Genomic DNA, 17,055 nt, shown 5'->3' with positions numbered 1-17,055 from the left:
TAAACTCGAAAACTACTTTACGGATTTTCATGCGGTTTTCACCTATCAATAGAGTGATTCTTGAGGAAGGTGTATAATAAGTGCTACGGGTTACGCTCGTACCGCGTAGGCACGGTTTTGCCGTATGTAGCGCGTAGTCGCTACGAACAGTGTACCCGACAGTTGGGTTCTTGGCCCTGAATGTGTTAAGGTTTTGTGTAACCCGTGCGAAGCCGGGGCGGGTCGCTAGTATGTTTTATAAAATTTAATGCATAAACTGCACGTATATTTAAATTTCAATGTCACTAAAATAATTTACTACACGAGATACGGATTTAACAAAACGCTTAACTTTCTATTTATCCATCTGTACAATATCTTTGTCCAGTGTGTATTGCGTCTCACAATTATGCTTAATGAGAGAGTGAGACGCAATGACATTGGACGAAGAAATTTGACAGGTGGAATACCACCCTAAACTATACCAACGAGTTACTAAATATAGGAGAGTTGTGCCAGGGGTGCGAAACTTCTGACTTCGGTCAAACTCGGCTCCGCTCGGCTCATCATTGCTCCGAGCAATTATTAGGGTTGGCACCACTTGCCTTCCTTTTGCGTGCACGACCACAGATAAGATAATCACTTGATTTTTGACAACCCTAAATAGCCGAAAGGGATAGTGCCATATATTAGAAAAGGACAGCATGATTCGACCCTGAACCGCTGTCAAACTTCGGTTTTGTAGGAAGTTTCCTTTCTGTATGGTAGTACTATTCTTTATTCTGTGGTTGTGCCTCCTTATTCATAAAACTTTACGGACCTGATTTAGTTAAATTATGTTTTGTCCCTTTCTTACAAATACATAAGTCAAAATGACAGATAAGGACAAACGATTATTAGATAATTGAGGTTTGTTGCATGTTTATGCATAAAGGGGTTAGTCTATTGGCTCATAAATACGTTACTGGCCTGAATTAGCTATGAATCGTTTGTCTCTATCTGTCATTTTGACTTATGTATTTGTAAGAAAGGGATAAAACATAATTTAACTAAATCAGGCCCGTAAAGTTTTATGAATAAGGGAGTATGAACGCCCCGAGTTTGGTAGCTGAAGTAAATGGCGCCATAGTTTTTGATAAGTGGATTGTCAAACGTAAAATGTTGACAACAAGAGTTAGCGGATAATGTACGGAGCCTTACTAGTCTTCCAAGTAATAGGGAATATTACGCAAACCTCTGCATAGAGGGCACTAGCTCAATCACATGGCCTACCGTGAAACACGACAATCGAAAGTTCGGTTTCTGCCTCTCTATCACTCTTGCATATTCGATTGAAAGAGAGGCAGATAACTAAATGTCGATTTTCGCGTTTCCCGGTAGGCCCTTGTTAACAAACGGCCTTGATGCATCAATGTCATATTTTATTGTCTGTGAAAACTTGTCAAAAAACAGTTTAAGGCACAGTATGTATAAGTTGAAGATGACCGATGGGATGGGGTCGAAAAGTGCTCGAGTGGAGACCACGGACTAGCAAGCGCAGCGTAGGACGTCCTCCCACAAGATGGACAGACGACCTTGTTAAGGTCGCCGGAGGACGCTGGATGCGGGTCGCTTCCAACCGGTACGTGTGGAGGTCCAAGGGGGAGGCCTATGTTCAGCAGTGGACGTCTTATAGCTGAGATGATGATGTATAAGTTACTCTATGGTTTACTAGCTAGCTTAGTGCTGCACTCTGGCGGCAGAACATTGCAGTAATACCCCCTATTCTTTGACGACAACTATTTTATACAGCTTGTAGTTTACGCCTGTATTGTGGGCCTGTGTGGGGATGTGTCTGACGATTCTATGCACATCTCTGACGCCTGCTCGGCGAGCTCCATCGTGATCTGTTGATAAAACGATAAAATTATATTCTGTTTTTAGGGTTCCGTACCCAAAGGGTAAAAAACGGGACCCTATTACTAAGACTCCGCTGTCCGTCCGTCTGTCACCAGGCTGTATCTCATGAACCGTGATAGCTAGACAGTTGAAATTTTCACAGGTGATGTATTTCTGTTGCCGTTATAACAACAAATACTAAAAAGTACGGAACCCTCGGTGGGCTAGTCCGACTCGCACTTGTCCGGTTTTTAGTATTTGTTGTTATAGCGGCAACAGAAATACATCATCTGTGAAAATTTCAACTGTCTAGCTATTAAAGTTCATGAGATACAGTTTGGTGACAGAAGACAGACGGACAGACAGACAGTGGAGTCTCAGTAATAGGGTTTCATTTTTACCCTTAGGGTACGGAACCCTAATAAGCCATAATATGAATTACCGCCCAAGATTCTTGGCGTTTGAAACCTTTGAACCCCTTATTAGGGGTCATCCATTAATTACGTCACACGAATTTCTAGGTATTTTGACCCCTCCCCCCCCTTGTCACATTTGGTCACATTTGGCAAACCCCTCCCCCCTAGTGTGACGTCACATTTTTTCTACGAAATCGCCAAATCGAATTAAGTAAGTACCTAAGTATTATTAATATTTTATCAAAATATTTTTGACGATATAAATATTAGTAATTTTATAACCCAAATCTGCTTAGGAAAGAAAATTAAAAGAATAAAAACGATTATCGTTTTAAAAAGTTGTTATTTAAATGTACAGCGAATAAAATAATTTAAAAAAAAAAATCGGTTACTGATGAAGTTAAAGTGACGTCACAAAGTTTGTGTCTCCCCCCTCCCCCATGTCACAATATGTCACATTTTCTTGACCCCCTCCCTCCCCCTAAACGTGTGACGTAATTAATGGATGACCCCTTAGGGGTTGAATTTTATCCCTTCGGGTAGAAGTTTCATCGTTAACAATTTTTGTTATATATGTCTTTATTGCACGTTTTCTATCGAGAAGTGGCGGTGAAACTGAGAGAGACAGTATCTTCTGTCGCGTCCTACAGACAGAGAGAGAAAGAATTTTCTGTCGCGTCGCTCCTACAGACTGATGTCGGCTGTACACACTCGTCGAGAGCCTCTCTCCGAAAGTCTCGGCACCACAGCGATCCAGTCGGAGAAGCGCGAGACAAGGAAGAGACGAGAAGGGAGCTGCATGTACACACTAGTTCTCGGCCTGTCTTGGGGTCTCTCAACGAGCGTGTACAGCTCGCATAAGAGAGAGCAGACTGAGAGATAGTAATATACCTTCTGACGGGCCGTGGCGGTGCAGTCGGGCGGCAACGGCAGGGCGGCCAATAATGCGGCGAGGTGCTGGGGCGGCTCCCGAGCGGCTACGGCCAGCTGCAGCAGCCGCGCGCCCATCTCGGCGCGGGCCGCGGCGTGCCGGGGAGTCCTATGCAGAAACAATTATGATTTCACTCCGACCAGTGACTAAAGATGCCACGAATATTCGGTATCCGGCCACTTTGCGTAATATTTGGTATTCGGCCGAATGTTGCCTACTATTCGGCCCAATATCGAATATCTGATGCACCTACCTAAAAAGAAAAATAACCAAAAACTAGGTATATTGCATATTTAAAATATATTCTTGGAAAGTTATTAAATACGAAGACCCTTTTTGAGCATTTGTTGATTACAAAATATTTTATTGTTATCATAGGTCTGATTTAATTGACTCTAACTACATACATTTATTAATCCTGTTCAATAAAAAATATATCTTACGAGTAGCAACATTGTGCTTTGTTAGCGAACAGTTTTCATAATAAATTGTGACACAAAATGTTCGCATGTCATGACGAATATTCGGCGCTTCGACCGAGCGGCCGAATATTCGGTATTCGGCCAAAATCACTATTCGGAGCATCTCTACCAGTGACCACACTAACTTTGCACAAACTTAGCAGTAAGCATACGTGTGTCGCTTAACTTTCAAACTCTTGTAAATCCATTCGACCCTCTCAACTAATATCTACCTTATTACATACTATCTTAATACCAAAATCACATAATCTGACAGATGGATTTACCCGAGTTTGAAGTTAAGCGACTCACATATCCCTATAAGCTCCATACTGAACGTACAGTCAGCAGCAATAGTTGCTAAACAGGCGAGGTGTTCGAAATGATCTTGACGCGACTTTATTGTTTAGAGAATAAGAGCGTGTCAAGGTAGTTTTGAACACATCGCCCGCTTAGCAACTTCTACAGCTGACTAGCTCCTAACATGAATACTAAGCGTGATTCGACTCTAGCCAATTTCAGTGTAAAATCAGAAGGAGCTAAGCGGGCAAAACGCTCAAAATGACCTACACACATTCTTATCCTCTAATGTTTTGTTCAGTTAAATATAATAATATACTCACTTGACAGTGAGGCCCGCTTGGGCGCGGCAGGCGGCGGCCACGCGAGGCCGCAAGGCCTCTAAGCGTGTCTGTACGCTTTCGCGGTCGGCATCCATACACGATACTAGGCTGCGGATCTGAAATATAACAATAAAGGGATTTAATTCGATGACAATAGAGAAGAGTAAAAAAGATTAATAAGACTCATATCGTGCCACGTACTCGTACGTCAATATTTTTTGTAAATACTAAACCATATATCAAAATAAAGAAATCTGCTGATCCGAGAGGGCCCTTACCTCGTCGCACACCCTGATGTAGTGGTGGAGTGCTTGCCCGCCGTGCTGCCAGCCGCTGACCTCGTGACGTTCCGCGGCCTCGTTTAGGTGTTCGAGCAGCGGTGCTATACTGCGCAGGTCATCTGTGACATCTCTATTGTCTAGACTAGATATAAGTACCTCGTCGCACACCCTGCTGTAGTGGTGGAGTGCTTGCCCGCCGTGCTGCCAGCCGCTGACCTCGTGACGTTCCGCGGCCTCGTTTAGCTGTTCGAGCAGCGGTGCTATACTGCGCAGGTCATCTGTGACACGTCAACTGTCTAGACTAGATATAAGTACCTCGTCGCACACCCTGATGTAGTGGTGCAGTGCTTGCCCGCCGTGCTGCCAGCCGCTGACCTCGTGACGTTCTGCGGCCTCGTTTAGCTGTTCGAGCAGCGGTGCTCATGGTATAATAATATACTCCGCCTGGTACTCCATTCCGAGATTCGCGTATGACCTAACTGACACGCGCCTACGTCATCATGCTGTTTACAGGTTCTCAAACTTTGAAATGTGGGAGAATTTTAACCAACGGTGAAAATTATTTTAACGGCATTAATTTTAAGTTATTCATGTAGAAACATAGTAAAATAAAACAAATCTAATGTATTAAATTAAACTTTATTTATCTATACAAGACAAACGTTTAAAAAACTAATTCACAGTTACACATTAATTACCAAGCTTACGACGTGAAAAGTTTGGAAAACACTGCGACTGCTGACACTGAGCGAGAAGGAAATAACAATTAACACGCGTTCGACAAGGATGACGGTCAGGGCATGAAGTTATCTAGATCCGAATTGTCAAATGTCCCCAGCGCTATCCTGTGTTGCCAGTAGTATAAACAGAATTACCCGAAAGTCTGAAATTTCTTTCGTGAATCGGAAGATATTGCTAACGAGTAATTAAAAATGACGTGTTATTGTAAAATTTAAGCTAAAATACATATAAATGAAAATTATAAAATTATAAAGAAATATTTTAACTTATTAACCATAGGTATAATGTACCCATGTAACATGTTATGTTGAAATAAAGTGGCAATGTTATTGTGACGTAATCGCGTGTCACTCTGGGAATGGAAGACCATGTTTTATTAGACCATGGCGGTGCTATACTGCGCAGGTCATCTGTGACACATCAACAGCTGTCTAGACTATAAGTACCTCGTCGCACACCCTGATGTAGTGGTGGAGTGCTTGCCCGCCGTGCTGCCAGCCGCTGACCTCGTGACGTTCCGCGGCCTCGTTTAGCTGTTCGAGCAGCGGTGCTATACTGCGCAGGTCATCTGTGACATCTCAACTGTCTAGACTAGATATAAGTACCTCGTCGCACACCCTGATGTAGTGGTGGAGTGCTTGCCCGCCGTGCTGCCAGCCGCTGACCTCGTGACGTTCCGCGGCCTCGTTTAGCTGTTCGAGCAGCGGTGCTATACTGCGCAGGTCATCTGTGACATCTCAACTGTCTAGACTAGATATAAGTACCTCGTCGCACACCCTGATGTAGTGGTGGAGTGCTTGCCCGCCGTGCTGCCAGCCGCTGACCTCGTGACGTTCCGCGGCCTCGTTTAGCTGTTCGAGCAGCGGTGCTATACTGCGCAGGTCATCTGTGACATCTCAACTGTCTAGACTAGATATAAGTACCTCGTCGCACACCCTGATGTAGTGGTGGAGTGCTTGCCCGCCGTGCTGCCAGCCGCTGACCTCGTGACGCTCTGCGGCCTCGTTTAGCTGTTCGAGCAGCGGTGCTATACTGCGCAGGTCATCTGTGACATCTCAACTGTCTAGACTAGATATAAGTACCTCGTCGCACACCCTGATGTAGTGGTGGAGTGCTTGCCCGCCGTGCTGCCAGCCGCTGACCTCGTGACGTTCCGCGGCCTCGTTTAGCTGTTCGAGCAGCGGTGCTATACTGCGCAGGTCATCTGTGACACATCAACAGCTGTCTAGACTATAAGTACCTCGTCGCACACCCTGATGTAGTGGTGGAGTGCTTGCCCGCCGTGCTGCCAGCCGCTGACCTCGTGACGTTCCGCGGCCTCGTTTAGCTGTTCGAGCAGCGGTGCTATACTGCGCAGGTCATCTGTGACACATCAACAGCTGTCTAGACTATAAGTACCTCGTCGCACACCCTGATGTAGTGGTGGAGTGCTTGCCCGCCGTGTTGCCAGCCGCTGACCTCGTGACGTTCCGCGGCCTCGTTTAGCTGTTCGAGCAGCGGTGCTATACTGCGTAGGTCATCTGTGGACATGTGGGCTTAGTTATAATCGGAAATAGATGGGGGGTAATTAGTTAGTAATATTCTAATAAGACGTATAAGGCTTGAATCGAAAGGGATAATTTACTAATGCGGTTGGCCGGTCGAAGTATTTAGCAGATGGCGCCAGCATAGCTTGCCCTGTCAATCCCTAGAATCGTGTCAAATTTTTGTTTTTTTAATGTAATTTTATGCCCTGGATGCCAGCCCTTTAAGCTAAATCTCATAGTAAAAGGGTCAAGCTATTATGTCGCCATCTATGCAAACCTTTGACAGTTGCCAACCCCATTGATATTTGCACCTGGACAGTTGCGCAATTTTGCAAATGGATATTATAGATTTACCATAGAATACACCAAAGCCGATAGATATATGACGCTACCCATGAGCTCCATCATCCGACACATGGATATGGTGGGAAAAGCTCTTGAGTAGTTGACGGATCTTTTCTAGGGGGTAATTGCACAAAGGATCCCCATGGGTCGAAGTGTATCCCCAAGGGCCCCCGAAAACAATAAGATAAGATAAGATAGCCGACATATTCTTGAGGTAAAAGGCACGTTTTTGTAGACTTAAGGTGTTTAGATTCAGCGAATGCGCAAGTGCGGACGCAAAGCGCATTTCAAGATTGGCATAAATCAAAAACTGCTTTTGACGGTTAAAGCTTTGGATTCCTAGGAAAGCGGTGCCGTCATATAGCGGCCGTCATAGCGGACGCAAAAAGACGGCCGTCTTTACGGTGACGACATGTGGAAAGTTCCACGGCGTCATAACACACCGTCAGCCACCAACGTCAAACGAAACGTATCCAGAAGAGAAAATGGACGACCTTGATTTAGCTTTAATTATTTACTTGCAGGATGAACTATCATCAGAAGAGGAATATAATCGTAGTGCGGAAGATCAATTCAAATCTCGTGGTACAGAAGGTGCATTTGAGATTTTAGTAGAAATGGCTTCACCGCTATAATAGTCAGCCCCAAGGAAATTAGTTTTCAAGCGGATGCTCCGTAGTCATCTGCTAAATGAAGAACTCGTTTAGTGTCCGTCATCCCGTATAGATATGTATTAGTATACTTATATATAATATATATGTATGTTTATTTAAGTGTATATTATTCAATATTTGCCTTTGTAATGTATTTGTCAATTGTCTTTGATTGTTCGTTTTCCTTGCACCATCTTTTTAGTGTTTCTGTTTGGCCCTATGGTTGACTGGTAGAAAATGCCTTTTGGCATTAAGTCCGCCATTTGTACATAATTGTATATCTTTGTGCAATAAAGATCAAAAAAATAAATAGTTACCGGCCAACACGGCTTCGGGCAGCAGTTCTTCTAACAACACTTTGTGTGCAGCGTTCCACTGCTCGGCACCGACTAGATGCTCCGCCTCTACCGCTGGTAGGTGCTACAACAAAACATAAATGCATTAGTTTGACTGCTGTGATAACGTGTATTATCTGGGAGAAAACATATAAAAACTCAAAATTGCGCGTTTTCCCAGAGGTAAGACCTAGCTAGATTGATTTTTCGCCTCCGAAAACCCCCGTATAGCAAATTTCATCGAAATCGTTAGAGCCGTTTCCGAGATCCCCGAAATATATATATAAATATAAATAAACAAGAATTGCTCGTTTAAAGGTATAAATCGGTATCGGTAGGTTTAGGGTCGGGTAATTCCGATAAATGGACCTTATGTGATGGATTTTTGGAACTTCCCGACATTCAATATCCGAAACTACCCGGATACATCTTATATTAAAATTTCGAGCATACGCCAACATCATTGTTATAAGTTAATATTGGTATAGGTATCGCGTACATCACACCATAATTGACCGGCTGTTGTACAGTCACCTGCAATAATATGTTACTCTTCGAAGGCCGCAAAAAATATGTGACACGCTCTTATGGCTCTACAAATAAGACCGTGTCAGATATTATTGCGGCCTTCGTTGTGTCACATATTAATGCAGGTGACTGTACAGTATTATATAGGGAGCATGAGTAAATTGTAGTGGGTACTGGACAGCACAGGAAACTCTATTTGAGTCGCTTAACTTCAAACTCGTGTAAATCCATCAGTCAAATTTTTTTTTATTTTTTTTTATTTAGGAAACAAACAGTCACATACAAATATGTTTAAGCTTGCAGATATACAATAAGACCTATAGTTTCATTAAATATAAAATAATGATATTGATAATAAGTAGAAACAGGGCTAGTTCGGTTCTGCCTATAAGGAAGGAAGATACACAGAAGTAACAATTGGATACACAACTCATAAAGTACCAAGTATCGATCATGCTTACAGACGTACATACATTGCATAAGACTGTAAAACAATGACTTTTTTTTTTAACTAAGTATGTAATAACATTACACTGCTATCGAAATATTTGGCTCCGCAGACCACTACTATATTTACCGAAAGACAATGAGAACATATCTAGATTTATGAAGTTAACATTATAATTTTGACAGGCTTGTCTAAAGAAACTACATTATGCGATTTTGGTATTAAGAAAAGGTAATATGGCAGATATTTGCTGAGCGTCGAATGGATTTACCCGAGTTTGTAGTTAAGCGACACATTTAACCCTTTGAACGTCACCTATCGTGTGCGGCGCATCGTGAACCTTGTCGGAATGCACGAAGGTCGATATTAGACTGTAACCGCGCGCGTCTTTGACGTCTTTGGTGGTGAAGACTTAATGACACGAAGTGTAAATATAAAGTTTAAGTCTTCCAGTTAGCCTGGCATAAAGCTCGGCTTTCCTAGGATAATAGCGGTGCTGTCATATAGCGACCGTCTCCATACTAAATAATACGGTCGTAGTATTTGTATGGAAACGGCCGCTATATGACAGCACCGCTATCCTAGGAAACCAGAGCATAAGTGGCATAACATTCAGCGTGCCGTGGTAGGAAACGTAGCGGGCAGCACCTATAGGCGTTTACAGGAGTACAGTAACGTCAAATTAAACCAAGGCGGTCGGTCTGTATAGACTGACCTCGTACTTGGCGCGGTGCGCCTGCGCGAGCAGCAGCCACCGGCGCGGCACGCGCAGCGCCGCCACCAGCTCCAGCCGCGCGCGCAGCTCCGGCGTGTCGGCGCGTGGTATAATGTGGTCCCTCACCTCGTACTTGGCGCGGTGCGCCTGCGCGAGCAGCAGCCACCGGCGCGGCACGCGCAGCGCCGCCACCAGCTCCAGCCGCGCGCGCAGCTCCGGCGTGTCGGCGCGTGGTATAATGTGGTCCCTCACCTCGTACTTGGCGCGGTGCGCCTGCGCGAGCAGCAGCCACCGGCGCGGCACGCGCAGCGCCGCCACCAGCTCCAGCCGCGCGCGCAGCTCCGGCGTGTCGGCGCGTGGTATAATGTGGTCCCTCACCTCGTACTTGGCGCGGTGCGCCTGCGCGAGCAGCAGCCACCGGCGCGGCACGCGCAGCGCCGCCACCAGCTCCAGCCGCGCGCGCAGCTCCGGCGTGTCGGCGCGTGGTATAATGTGGTCCCTCACCTCGTACTTGGCGCGGTGCGCCTGCGCGAGCAGCAGCCACCGGCGCGGCACGCGCAGCGCCGCCACCAGCTCCAGCCGCGCGCGCAGCTCCGGCGTGTCGGCGCGTGGTATAATGTGGTCCCTCACCTCGTACTTGGCGCGGTGCGCCTGCGCGAGCAGCAGCCACCGGCGCGGCACGCGCAGCGCCGCCACCAGCTCCAGCCGCGCGCGCAGCTCCGGCGTGTCGGCGCGTGGTATAATGTGGTCCCTCACCTCGTACTTGGCGCGGTGCGCCTGCGCGAGCAGCAGCCACCGGCGCGGCACGCGCAGCGCCGCCACCAGCTCCAGCCGCGCGCGCAGCTCCGGCGTGTCGGCGCGTGGTATAATGTGGTCCCTCACCTCGTACTTGGCGCGGTGCGCCTGCGCGAGCAGCAGCCACCGGCGCGGCACGCGCAGCGCCGCCACCAGCTCCAGCCGCGCGCGCAGCTCCGGCGTGTCGGCGCGTGGTATAATGTGGTCCCTCACCTCGTACTTGGCGCGGTGCGCCTGCGCGAGCAGCAGCCACCGGCGCGGCACGCGCAGCGCCGCCACCAGCTCCAGCCGCGCGCGCAGCTCCGGCGTGTCGGCGCGTGGTATAATGTGGTCCCTCACCTCGTACTTGGCGCGGTGCGCCTGCGCGAGCAGCAGCCACCGGCGCGGCACGCGCAGCGACGCCACCAGCTCCAGCCGCGCGCGCAGCTCCGGCGTGTCGGCGCGTGGTATAATGTGGTCCCTCACCTCGTACTTGGCGCGGTGCGCCTGCGCGAGCAGCAGCCACCGGCGCGGCACGCGCAGCGCCGCCACCAGCTCCAGCCGCGCGCGCAGCTCCGGCGTGTCGGCGCGTGGTATAATGTGGTCCCTCACCTCGTACTTGGCGCGGTGCGCCTGCGCGAGCAGCAGCCACCGGCGCGGCACGCGCAGCGCCGCCACCAGCTCCAGCCGCGCGCGCAGCTCCGGCGTGTCGGCGCGTGGTATAATGTGGTCCCTCACCTCGTACTTGGCGCGGTGCGCCTGCGCGAGCAGCAGCCACCGGCGCGGCACGCGCAGCGCCGCCACCAGCTCCAGCCGCGCGCGCAGCTCCGGCGTGTCGGCGCGTGGTATAATGTGGTCCCTCACCTCGTACTTGGCGCGGTGCGCCTGCGCGAGCAGCAGCCACCGGCGCGGCACGCGCAGCGCCGCCACCAGCTCCAGCCGCGCGCGCAGCTCCGGCGTGTCGGCGCGTGGTATAATGTGGTCCCTCACCTCGTACTTGGCGCGGTGCGCCTGCGCGAGCAGCAGACACCGGCGCGGCACGCGCAGCGCCGCCACCAGCTCCAGCCGCGCGCGCAGCTCCGGCGTGTCGGCGCGTGGTATAATGTGGTCCCTCACCTCGTACTTGGCGCGGTGCGCCTGCGCGAGCAGCAGCCACCGGCGCGGCACGCGCAGCGCCGCCACCAGCTCCAGCCGCGCGCGCAGCTCCGGCGTGTCGGCGCGTGGTATAATGTGGTCCCTCACCTCGTACTTGGCGCGGTGCGCCTGCGCGAGCAGCAGCCACCGGCGCGGCACGCGCAGCGCCGCCACCAGCTCCAGCCGCGCGCGCAGCTCCGGCGTGTCGGCGCGTGGTATAATGTGGTCCCTCACCTCGTACTTGGCGCGGTGCGCCTGCGCGAGCAGCAGACACCGGCGCGGCACGCGCAGCGCCGCCACCAGCTCCAGCCGCGCGCGCAGCTCCGGCGTGTCGGCGCGTGGTATAATGTGGTCCCTCACCTCGTACTTGGCGCGGTGCGCCTGCGCGAGCAGCAGCCACCGGCGCGGCACGCGCAGCGCCGCCACCAGCTCCAGCCGCGCGCGCAGCTCCGGCGTGTCGGCGCGTGGTATAATGTGGTCCCTCACCTCGTACTTGGCGCGGTGCGCCTGCGCGAGCAGCAGCCACCGGCGCGGCACGCGCAGCGCCGCCACCAGCTCCAGCCGCGCGCGCAGCTCCGGCGTGTCGGCGCGTGGTATAATGTGGTCCCTCACCTCGTACTTGGCGCGGTGCGCCTGCGCGAGCAGCAGCCACCGGCGCGGCACGCGCAGCGCCGCCACCAGCTCCAGCCGCGCGCGCAGCTCCGGCGTGTCGGCGCGTGGTATAATGTGGTCCCTCACCTCGTACTTGGCGCGGTGCGCCTGCGCGAGCAGCAGCCACCGGCGCGGCACGCGCAGCGCCGCCACCAGCTCCAGCCGCGCGCGCAGCTCCGGCGTGTCGGCGCGTGGTATAATGTGGTCCCTCACCTCGTACTTGGCGCGGTGCGCCTGCGCGAGCAGCAGCCACCGGCGCGGCACGCGCAGCGCCGCCACCAGCTCCAGCCGCGCGCGCAGCTCCGGCGTGTCGGCGCGTGGTATAATGTGGTCCCTCACCTCGTACTTGGCGCGGTGCGCCTGCGCGAGCAGCAGCCACCGGCGCGGCACGCGCAGCGCCGCCACCAGCTCCAGCCGCGCGCGCAGCTCCGGCGTGTCGGCGCGTGGTATAATGTGGTCCCTCACCTCGTACTTGGCGCGGTGCGCCTGCGCGAGCAGCAGCCACCGGCGCGGCACGCGCAGCGCCGCCACCAGCTCCAGCCGCGCGCGCAGCTCCGGCGTGTCGGCGCGTGGTATAATGTGGTCCCTCACCTCGTACTTGGCGCGGTGCGCCTGCGCGAGCAGCAGCCACCGGCGCGGCACGCGCAGCGCCGCCACCAGCTCCAGCCGCGCGCGCAGCTCCGGCGTGTCGGCGCGTGGTATAATGTGGTCCCTCACCTCGTACTTGGCGCGGTGCGCCTGCGCGAGCAGCAGCCACCGGCGCGGCACGCGCAGCGCCGCCACCAGCTCCAGCCGCGCGCGCAGCTCCGGCGTGTCGGCGCGTGGTATAATGTGGTCCCTCACCTCGTACTTGGCGCGGTGCGCCTGCGCGAGCAGCAGCCACCGGCGCGGCACGCGCAGCGCCGCCACCAGCTCCAGCCGCGCGCGCAGCTCCGGCGTGTCGGCGCGTGGTATAATGTGGTCCCTCACCTCGTACTTGGCGCGGTGCGCCTGCGCGAGCAGCAGCCACCGGCGCGGCACGCGCAGCGCCGCCACCAGCTCCAGCCGCGCGCGCAGCTCCGGCGTGTCGGCGCGTGGTATAATGTGGTCCCTCACCTCGTACTTGGCGCGGTGCGCCTGCGCGAGCAGCAGCCACCGGCGCGGCACGCGCAGCGCCGCCACCAGCTCCAGCCGCGCGCGCAGCTCCGGCGTGTCGGCGCGTGGTATAATGTGGTCCCTCACCTCGTACTTGGCGCGGTGCGCCTGCGCGAGCAGCAGCCACCGGCGCGGCACGCGCAGCGCCGCCACCAGCTCCAGCCGCGCGCGCAGCTCCGGCGTGTCGGCGCGTGGTATAATGTGGTCCCTCACCTCGTACTTGGCGCGGTGCGCCTGCGCGAGCAGCAGCCACCGGCGCGGCACGCGCAGCGCCGCCACCAGCTCCAGCCGCGCGCGCAGCTCCGGCGTGTCGGCGCGTGGTATAATGTGGTCCCTCACCTCGTACTTGGCGCGGTGCGCCTGCGCGAGCAGCAGCCACCGGCGCGGCACGCGCAGCGCCGCCACCAGCTCCAGCCGCGCGCGCAGCTCCGGCGTGTCGGCGCGTGGTATAATGTGGTCCCTCACCTCGTACTTGGCGCGGTGCGCCTGCGCGAGCAGCAGCCACCGGCGCGGCACGCGCAGCGCCGCCACCAGCTCCAGCCGCGCGCGCAGCTCCGGCGTGTCGGCGCGTGGTATAATGTGGTCCCTCACCTCGTACTTGGCGCGGTGCGCCTGCGCGAGCAGCAGCCACCGGCGCGGCACGCGCAGCGCCGCCACCAGCTCCAGCCGCGCGCGCAGCTCCGGCGTGTCGGCGCGTGGTATAATGTGGTCCCTCACCTCGTACTTGGCGCGGTGCGCCTGCGCGAGCAGCAGCCACCGGCGCGGCACGCGCAGCGCCGCCACCAGCTCCAGCCGCGCGCGCAGCTCCGGCGTGTCGGCGCGTGGTATAATGTGGTCCCTCACCTCGTACTTGGCGCGGTGCGCCTGCGCGAGCAGCAGCCACCGGCGCGGCACGCGCAGCGCCGCCACCAGCTCCAGCCGCGCGCGCAGCTCCGGCGTGTCGGCGCGTGGTATAATGTGGTCCCTCACCTCGTACTTGGCGCGGTGCGCCTGCGCGAGCAGCAGCCACCGGCGCGGCACGCGCAGCGCCGCCACCAGCTCCAGCCGCGCGCGCAGCTCCGGCGTGTCGGCGCGTGGTATAATGTGGTCCCTCACCTCGTACTTGGCGCGGTGCGCCTGCGCGAGCAGCAGCCACCGGCGCGGCACGCGCAGCGCCGCCACCAGCTCCAGCCGCGCGCGCAGCTCCGGCGTGTCGGCGCGTGGTATAATGTGGTCCCTCACCTCGTACTTGGCGCGGTGCGCCTGCGCGAGCAGCAGCCACCGGCGCGGCACGCGCAGCGCCGCCACCAGCTCCAGCCGCGCGCGCAGCTCCGGCGTGTCGGCGCGTGGTATAATGTGGTCCCTCACCTCGTACTTGGCGCGGTGCGCCTGCGCGAGCAGCAGCCACCGGCGCGGCACGCGCAGCGCCGCCACCAGCTCCAGCCGCGCGCGCAGCTCCGGCGTGTCGGCGCGTGGTATAATGTGGTCCCTCACCTCGTACTTGGCGCGGTGCGCCTGCGCGAGCAGCAGCCACCGGCGCGGCACGCGCAGCGCCGCCACCAGCTCCAGCCGCGCGCGCAGCTCCGGCGTGTCGGCGCGTGGTATAATGTGGTCCCTCACCTCGTACTTGGCGCGGTGCGCCTGCGCGAGCAGCAGCCACCGGCGCGGCACGCGCAGCGCCGCCACCAGCTCCAGCCGCGCGCGCAGCTCCGGCGTGTCGGCGCGTGGTATAATGTGGTCCCTCACCTCGTACTTGGCGCGGTGCGCCTGCGCGAGCAGCAGCCACCGGCGCGGCACGCGCAGCGCCGCCACCAGCTCCAGCCGCGCGCGCAGCTCCGGCGTGTCGGCGCGTGGTATAATGTGGTCCCTCACCTCGTACTTGGCGCGGTGCGCCTGCGCGAGCAGCAGCCACCGGCGCGGCACGCGCAGCGCCGCCACCAGCTCCAGCCGCGCGCGCAGCTCCGGCGTGTCGGCGCGTGGTATAATGTGGTCCCTCACCTCGTACTTGGCGCGGTGCGCCTGCGCGAGCAGCAGCCACCGGCGCGGCACGCGCAGCGCCGCCACCAGCTCCAGCCGCGCGCGCAGCTCCGGCGTGTCGGCGCGTGGTATAATGTGGTCCCTCACCTCGTACTTGGCGCGGTGCGCCTGCGCGAGCAGCAGCCACCGGCGCGGCACGCGCAGCGCCGCCACCAGCTCCAGCCGCGCGCGCAGCTCCGGCGTGTCGGCGCGTGGTATAATGTGGTCCCTCACCTCGTACTTGGCGCGGTGCGTCTGCGCGAGCAGCAGCCACCGGCGCGGCACGCGCAGCGCCGCCACCAGCTCCAGCCGCGCGCGCAGCTCCGGCGTGTCGGCGCGTGGTATAATGTGGTCCCTCACCTCGTACTTGGCGCGGTGCGCCTGCGCGAGCAGCAGCCACCGGCGCGGTACGCGCAGCGCCGCCACCAGCTCCAGCCGCGCGCGCAGCTCCGGCGTGTCGGCGCGTGGTATAATGTGGTCCCTCACCTCGTACTTGGCGCGGTGCGCCTGCGCGAGCAGCAGCCACCGGCGCGGCACGCGCAGCGCCGCCACCAGCTCCAGCCGCGCGCGCAGCTCCGGCGTGTCGGCGCGTGGTATAATGTGGTCCCTCACCTCGTACTTGGCGCGGTGCGCCTGCGCGAGCAGCAGCCACCGGCGCGGCACGCGCAGCGCCGCCACCAGCTCCAGCCGCGCGCGCAGCTCCGGCGTGTCGGCGCGTGGTATAATGTGGTCCCTCACCTCGTACTTGGCGCGGTGCGCCTGCGCGAGCAGCAGCCACCGGCGCGGCACGCGCAGCGCCGCCACCAGCTCCAGCCGCGCGCGCAGCTCCGGCGTGTCGGCGCGTGGTATAATGTGGTCCCTCACCTCGTACTTGGCGCGGTGCGCCTGCGCGAGCAGCAGCCACCGGCGCGGCACGCGCAGCGCCGCCACCAGCTCCAGCCGCGCGCGCAGCTCCGGCGTGTCGGCGCGTGGTATAATGTGGTCCCTCACCTCGTACTTGGCGCGGTGCGCCTGCGCGAGCAGCAGCCACCGGCGCGGCACGCGCAGCGCCGCCACCAGCTCCAGCCGCGCGCGCAGCTCCGGCGTGTCGGCGCGTGGTATAATGTGGTCCCTCACCTCGTACTTGGCGCGGTGCGCCTGCGCGAGCAGCAGCCACCGGCGCGGCACGCGCAGCGCCGCCACCAGCTCCAGCCGCGCGCGCAGCTCCGGCGTGTCGGCGCGTGGTATAATGTGGTCCCTCACCTCGTACTTGGCGCGGTGCGCCTGCGCGAGCAGCAGCCACCGGCGCGGCACGCGCAGCGCCGCCACCAGCTCCAGCCGCGCGCGCAGCTCCGGCGTGTCGGCGCGCGCCGGCGCGTGGCGCGACAGCACGCCGCGGATCAGGTGCCCGCGACTGAAACAACAACATTGTCAGGCGTGGCTCTCTCCGCGATTTCGCCGCGTCGCTACAAGTACATGCGGCCACACCAATGTTAGTGTCTAGCAGTAGTGGTTGCCGCGCACCGCT

General features: G+C 56.4%; 1 protein-coding gene across 1 annotated transcript in view; it reads right to left on the bottom strand.

Annotated features, from left to right (window-relative positions):
• Positions 1–781: 781 nt before the first annotated feature.
• The window catches only part of LOC134802173 (nuclear pore complex protein Nup98-Nup96-like), a 98,965-nt gene continuing 82,691 nt past the window's right edge, over positions 782–17,055 (bottom strand). The window contains exons 44-49 of the mRNA XM_063774766.1: positions 16,791–16,941; positions 8,152–8,254; positions 6,709–6,830; positions 4,289–4,404; positions 3,165–3,312; positions 782–1,865 (exon numbers count right to left, since the gene is read on the bottom strand). Of these exons, the coding sequence (XP_063630836.1) occupies positions 1,779–1,865; positions 3,165–3,312; positions 4,289–4,404; positions 6,709–6,830; positions 8,152–8,254; positions 16,791–16,941 (727 nt within the window). The 3' untranslated portion in view covers positions 782–1,778. The remainder of the gene's footprint in view (positions 1,866–3,164; positions 3,313–4,288; positions 4,405–6,708; positions 6,831–8,151; positions 8,255–16,790; positions 16,942–17,055) is intronic.

The sequence above is a fragment of the Cydia splendana genome, chromosome 24 (genome assembly GCF_910591565.1).
Source record: "Cydia splendana chromosome 24, ilCydSple1.2, whole genome shotgun sequence".
NCBI classification, from domain to species: domain Eukaryota; kingdom Metazoa; phylum Arthropoda; class Insecta; order Lepidoptera; family Tortricidae; genus Cydia; species Cydia splendana.
The sequence above is the reverse complement of the archived record's forward strand: the minus strand, read 5'-3'. Positions and strand labels throughout refer to the sequence as shown.